The sequence below is a fragment of the Manihot esculenta genome, chromosome 11 (genome assembly GCF_001659605.2).
Source record: "Manihot esculenta cultivar AM560-2 chromosome 11, M.esculenta_v8, whole genome shotgun sequence".
NCBI classification, from domain to species: Eukaryota; Viridiplantae; Streptophyta; class Magnoliopsida; order Malpighiales; family Euphorbiaceae; genus Manihot; species Manihot esculenta.
In genome coordinates this window covers 7,155,262-7,162,429 of record NC_035171.2, presented here as the reverse complement: position 1 = coordinate 7,162,429, position 7,168 = coordinate 7,155,262, and the positions used below count along the sequence as shown (strand labels likewise).

Genomic DNA, 7,168 nt, shown 5'->3' with positions numbered 1-7,168 from the left:
ATCTACTTCAAATTTTAAGATGCTGGTATTCAATATTTTATAAAAAAAATAACATAGTATTTTCACTCTTAAATTTTATATATAAAAAAAATCTATGACCCATTAAATTTTAAAAACATTATATTTTTTTCAAATAAAATTTAAAAATATAAATATATATTTCGCTTGCAAAATATTCTTCATAAATTATATTCCAACATAAATTCTATTGAATTTAGAGTTTACTAGGAGAATGAACTAGCGATTTGGATTTTGATGAAAGGATTAGAATTAATCCAAAAATAGAATCAGCAAAGGAACTCTACAAATAGCAAACCATAGTGGAAAATGTAATAAGAGCTAAGAAGTCCGTCGTTAATTTCCTCCCAACTAAAGTATTACCAAGCATATCTCCTTCTGACATTCAACCCCACACGCGTTGCCCCATAAATCTAAACCATCTCAAACTCTAACGCAGCTCAAAGACAAATCCTTTAAGAAACTCTTCTCCTCTCTCTCTCTCGCGTTACCTTCTCAATTACCTAAAACAAGAAACCCATATATACGCCATCGTTTCATGCTTATCATCCATTGTCTCTCTTATGGCTTCCACTTCTAATGGCAATATCACCACCACCATGCACCACGGCGCTCCCCTCTCCTACGGATCTGACCCGTCCTCGCCTAACACCACCTTCGTGCAAGCCGACCCATCAACCTTCCGCACCATTGTTCAAAAACTCACTGGAGCAACCGACGACCCATCAACCCAAAAGCTCCCACTTACCCACTCAAATCGTTCCTCTGCAATTCCAGGCCCTAAAAAACCTGCATTCAAGCTTCATGAAAGGAGGCAGAGCGCCAAGAACCTACAAATCAACCTTACCAGCAATTCTACCATCAACAACAGCTTCGAGCATCCTGACCTATTTCAGTTCAGACAGCGAGCTGGTTTCTTGGTGTCCCCGGTGTCAACTTTGGACTTCTTTGGTGCGCGCGCGAGTCCTAAGTCACCGTGCGAAGAGTTTTGTTCCGACGGGGGTCCCAGCAAGGAGGAAGAGAAAGCCATTGCTGACAAAGGGTTTTATCTGCATCCCAGTCCTTTGAGTACTCCGAGAGGAGCTGAGCCTCCTGAGCTGTTGCCACTGTTCCCTTTGCGGTCACTTAGAGACGACGATGAGGATCAAGATGATGAAGATCGAAATTCTTGTTCTTGAATTAGAATCTACTAGTTAGGAGGCTAATTATTGAATGTGCCGATTGTTTTAACGTTGCTTTGATGGAAATGTTAATCATCTTAGTTAACCGTTAACTAATGGGTTTGTTTAATGGGAAAACAGAAATGTTTTGTTCTCTGTGGTTAAATATGGTTGTTTTAATAATTTTCAAATGGAGAATTAGATCCAAAGAAACAATTAAGGGACAACATATTGATCTATCATTGCAGTAAGTGTTCTGAAAAATTACAAATTGATATTTTGAGATTAGAAATTAGGGTTTACATTATTTATATAAATTTGACAGTAGAAATATATGTTTTTCCTTTTTATTTTATTTTATGCTAACACGGCTAATTATTTTCTAACGCTTTATTATTTATATTCATATATATAGATGTATCAGAACGTCATATATTAAAATTTTTTTTTGTTGTCTGTTAGTTAGTAATATCTAACCGTTTTTTATCTATTTCTGTTTCTGTCCTTTAAATTTGTACGTACGGATGTGTCAGAATATCTATTTCAATTCACTGCACATACGGGCAGGACTGCGAGGTGACTTGGCCTGCCTTTTTTTCTCTTATTACGTTATTGGACTAGATTTCTTTCAGATGGATCCGTGTATGAGATATGATGCTCTTGATCGAACTGAAACGCACAGATACTTTTGACCAAACTAAAATGTACAGCATGAGACTGATCCACTTTACAAACAATCTGATGGATTTTAAGTATGTATTCTCATTTAAAATTCACTTTTATCTTAAATATAGGAGGTCACAAATCAATAATTAAATCGAATATATTTGCAGTTATAATTTTTTTTAGAATTAAAAAACCTTAATATATTGAATTTAAAAGAAATTGCAAATTTTATTAAACTGGGAAATATTTATTTATGTTGGGAGTTAAATCATAAATGTCAACGATTTTTTTCTAGTGCGAGGCGCTGAGTGAGATTCGGATCTGTTACAGTTGCAGGAGGTAAATGTACGTAATATGGAGACTGTAAAAAGTTGGTACCGTTGGATTTTAAAGAAAACAGTGAGATGCAGGACGCAAGCGGCGCCTTTGTCTGACAAAGCAACGGCTAGGATTCGTCCTTGCGTATTTAGTACTTGCCAGGTCTGTGACATTTATTCAAGTCACTGCCACGTCGGCATTTAGCACTAGATCTTCATTGTATTGAGTTCAAATTTTCAAAACATAGGTCAATCGCAGCCGTCTGATCCTAAAAAGGTGGATGGCTAAGATTCAATCTATATAGTTGATTTAATGCCTATTTAATCCACCTATTCTTAAAAATATATTAATTAATTTATATTTTTCCAGACAGTTAATTATTTACTTTTTTTTTCTATAAAATATGTAAAAATTAATTTAAAATCAAACGACTGAATTATTATGATTTTGAAATTACATGAATAATTGTAATTTTTAAAATTATAGATATTAAATATTTATGTTTTCTAATTATATAGACTAATTAAAGATAATAATATATTTAATTATCTCGCACATTATTAATACTTTAAATAAATGAAGAAATTAAATAAAAATATAAATTAAATAGATAAAAATTTGTAAATACAACCGACTAATGTATTTTTAAAATTGATGAATTAAGTAGCTAATTTTACTAAATTATAGCACTAAATAATAAATTTCTTTTTAATGAAATTAATGTGAATTTAATTTTAGTGGTAAATATTTTAAAATTATTTAAATTATTTTTTTAAAAAAATTATTCATATTAAATACATTAAGTTGATAATTTCTTTAAAAAATTATTTAAGAAAAAATTTAATTATAAAAATATACTCCGAATAATATTTCTTGTATTATTTTATTCTAAATATCATATTTTAAATAAAAAATATAATTAAATTTTCAAAAATGATATTTTTTTTCAATTCTATAAATTCAAAATATAAAATATTTTTTAAATAAAATAATACAAGTATTAATTTTGACATAGTCAAATAATAAAAAAGAGTACAATAAAAATATTTTGATAATTTTTAGACTAGTAGTAGAAGATTGACGAAATTAACGGAGAACTTTCCTACACCAATTAATCTAAATAATTCAAATATTTTTTATGAATTTATATTTTTAATTTTTAATTAATTAAATTAAATTGCTTTCAAAAAAACTATTAAACTAAATCTTTAAGTTTTTGTTATGATTTTATTTGTGAATTCAAATTAATTTTATCAAAATATGAAATTGTTATTCTGTCATCTTATTTAATATTTTTATTATATTTTAATTTTAATTTTTTATTTATTGACTAAAATTGTAATATCCGGCTAGATTCCGGTATCGGAATTCCTACCGTCCGGTGGAATCTCGGATGTCGGAGACCTCTAGAAGGGTAAAATCATGTTTTCACAAATGTTTTCATGTTTTAATGATTTTTAAGTAAGAAAGAATTTGAGTTTTTAAATGAAAAAGACCATGGAACCTTTACCAGGTTCGGCCGCCGAAAGTCATGTTCGGCCGCCGAAAGTCATGTTCGGCCGCCGAACGTGGATAGGTTTTGGGAGCACTTTTGGCCTCCGAAAGTTTTGTTTGAAAGAAACCAGGTTCGGCCGCCGAACATGCATGAGATGTGGGGGCACGTTCGGCCCCCGAACTTGAACTGGCCAGCCCCTATATAAGAGCTCCATGTCCGAAACGGGTGAGTTTTCTCCCCATTTTCGACCACGGTGAGTTCTTGCTCCTTCATGGTTCGTTTTTTATGATTTTCCTTCAATCCTTCATGTTTTAACAAGGTTTATGTCGTTTTGAAGAGATTTGAGCAAGTTTTGGAGCTTTGAGGTTCAAGAACTCAAAATCTCCCACCTCCGAGTTTAGGACGTCTCCCTCTCGATCTTCAAGAGGTAAGAGCCGATCTTAAGCTCATTTTATGTTTAAAGTAAGTTTTATGCAAGATCTATGGGGTAGAATGCATGTTTAGCTCATAGTTAGGTTTTTGAGTTAATGTTATGTTTTGAGCAATGTGGCTTGGATTGTGTTGTTGTTGTGTGTTGTAGTTGGGGTTTTAGGTAGTTTGAAACCCCTAGGAGCCAATGTGTGTGTTTTTGTATGATTTGGTGAGTTATATGCATGTTGGAATGGAAGGGAGTTGAGTTTGTGCAAGGGAGCCAAGTTTCTGCCCTTTGGCAGAAACCAGGTTCGGCCGCCGAAGGAACTTTCGGCCGCCGAACATGGCTTGGGAGGCAGGCCTTTCGGCTGCCGAAGTTGCCCCCGAAAAGAGACTTTCGTCTCTGTCTGGGACTTTCGGCCGCCGAAGGTGCCGCCGAACCTGCCTGGGTTTCGGCTCTGGAGGGACTTTCGGCCGCCGAAGGTGCCGCCGAACCTGCCCTGTCCAGCCTTCCTTTGCATGTTTTTGCATGATTGTTTCATGATGTTCTAGGGGGTTTTTGGGGAGTAGTTTAGAGTTATGTTCATGTATGTTTGGTCCCTCATTTGAGTCCACCTGTGTAGGTTCGGACCCGAGGAACCGAGGACCCCAGCAGTGAGTCAGTCACTTCAGAGTCAGTAGAGCTTCAGCCAGAGGTGAGTGGAATAACTCTTATGCTTTTAAATAAATAAATCAGTTTTAGCATGATTCACGCATCATGAATGCCATGAGATAATAGGGTGTTGCACTAGACTCACGAATATGTTGCATTGCATATTATGTTTGATGATGTGGATGGATGTTGAATGATCCATTAGTCCCCCGATGCTATGATGATGATGATACGGTACAGAAGACCAGTGAGGCCCATTCTACGCCCCTGGCACTATGTAAGGGAAAGACCAGTGAGGCCCATTCTACGCCCCTGGCACAGTTGGACCATGTTATGTTATGTTATGTAAGAAAAAGACCAGTGAGGCCCATTCTACGCCCCTGGCACAGTTGGTCCATGTAGGGGACTATTGGTGACAAATTCATCCTTGATGTGATTAGCTGTGATGTGATGCATTTCATGTTATCATATGTTTTAAATGTTTTACTATTCTGCTCACTGGGCTCTTGTAGCTCACCCCTCTCCCTTAACCCCCAGGCTTGCAGGTACAGGGTAGTCCAGGAGGTCAGCAAGAGTAAAGAAGTCTTATGTTGTAATAGATAGATAGTGGACATGGTAAATTGTAAAATGATGTAAAGTTAAATAGTTATGTTATGTATAATGACATTAAGGTTTAGAAGTGTGTTTGACCATAGTCTGTTGTAATCCCTTTTTGTTATATACATGATCTTAATGTCTATTGATGTTTATGCCTAACCAACTCAACTTATGATGTATCGCCCATTGGGGTATTGATGAGATCCCACAGAGGGATAAATGTTAAGTTATGCTATGTTTAGTGCATGCACAGGTTGAGTTTGGTGTATGATGAAAAGGAAAGTTTTAAATTTTTATGTATGATTGTTGATCATGTATGGGATTGAATAGGTTTACAGGTTACATGTCAGGCTTGCTACGGGTCCCGGCGGCCTTAAGCCGATCTGGATCCTAGCGCCGGTAGCGGTCCGATTTTCGGGTCGTTACAAAAATAATCTAGATATTTTGATAGATTCATATTTATATTATAACCTTTTTAATTTATTGGATAAAATAATCCAAACTTTTTTTAAAAAATATATTTATATTTTAATCTTTAATATTGAATAATTATAAAAACAATTAGCAAGAAAATAAAAAAATCAATAACCACATTTTTAGTTAAGACAAGATAAATAAAAAAAATTAAATTGATTGATGGTTTTTTTTGCAGTTTGATGGTAACAAAGATAATATAATTTAAATAAATGATAAAAAAAATAAATATAATGAATAAGATATGTTAGTTTGGAGAAAAAAACGGTTAGGAAAAGATACATAATTATTTTTTTTTTCAAATTAATCTCATTTATCTATTATTTTTTTTTATTATCACTCTATTTATTTAGATTTTATCATTTTTCTTGTAACTAGAGCAGCAAATAAAATTGCTGACTAATTTTTTTTTTCTTCGTGGGATGCCTTGGTCAAGAATGTAGTAATTAATTATTTATGTATTTTGATAATTATTTTCTCATTCTTTAAGATTTTAATATTAAAATATAAATATAAATTTATAAAAATATTTAGTTTATTTTGTTGAATAAATAAAAGGATAGAAATACAAATATAAAGTTACAAAAAGATTTGAATTATTTTGTTCAAAAAATAAAAGATATAATTAATTAAAAATAATAAAAAAAAGCCACATGAGATTACATGTAACATTTTTAAATTTTAATTAAAATTAATTTGATTTTATAGATAAAATTGTGATAAATTTTAAAGGTTTAATTTAATTGTTAAAAATTAAAAATTTAGAATATAAACCTGAGTTGACCACAATGTTTAAATTATTTGAATTAATTGATTTTTTTTGAGAATATATACAAATTTATTGTTTACGAAAAATACATAATTCAATATAAAAAAATGTATATCATCATAGAAGTTTCATAAATAGGTCTAGAAGTCTTAAAAAATAAAATTTTAAATGTCTATGGAATAACTCGATCCAAAAGAGAATGAAAAAACTAAGAGATCAAGCTGAGAGCATATGAAATCGTCTTTCAGTTTTTAACAAACATCTACAAAAGTAGAGACGAAGCCACAAGCCACAAGCCACATACAAGTAGATAACAACCATAAAAAATCAAGAGAGCCAGCAATGAAAGGAGTGACAAGACTCAATTGCTAGAGCTGTAGCATGTCTCTAGAAGTTCTAAAATTACATGCCAAGAAAAGAGAAGAAAAAAAAAAACATTGAAAACCGTCCAAGAAGAGAGTGGTTGCCATAACTCTAATGCTAGAACGAGCTTTGAGAATCAACATTAAAAATATCTAAGTCTGGTACACAACCTCTAAAGATGGACACCCATAAAACAGCCTCTTTTCCAACCATAAATCTTAGAAAAAACCATAGTTAGTGTCATA

At 32.7% G+C, this 7,168-nt stretch overlaps 1 protein-coding gene across 1 annotated transcript; it reads left to right on the top strand.

Annotated features, from left to right (window-relative positions):
- The first annotated feature begins 333 nt into the window (after positions 1-333).
- LOC110626374 (VQ motif-containing protein 11) lies at positions 334-1,334 on the top strand. Its single transcript, XM_021772218.2, has one exon. The coding sequence runs from the start codon at positions 582-584 to the stop codon at positions 1,194-1,196; it is 615 nt and encodes a 204-aa protein (XP_021627910.1). The 5' UTR covers positions 334-581; the 3' UTR covers positions 1,197-1,334.
- The last annotated feature ends 5,834 nt before the right edge of the window (positions 1,335-7,168 follow it).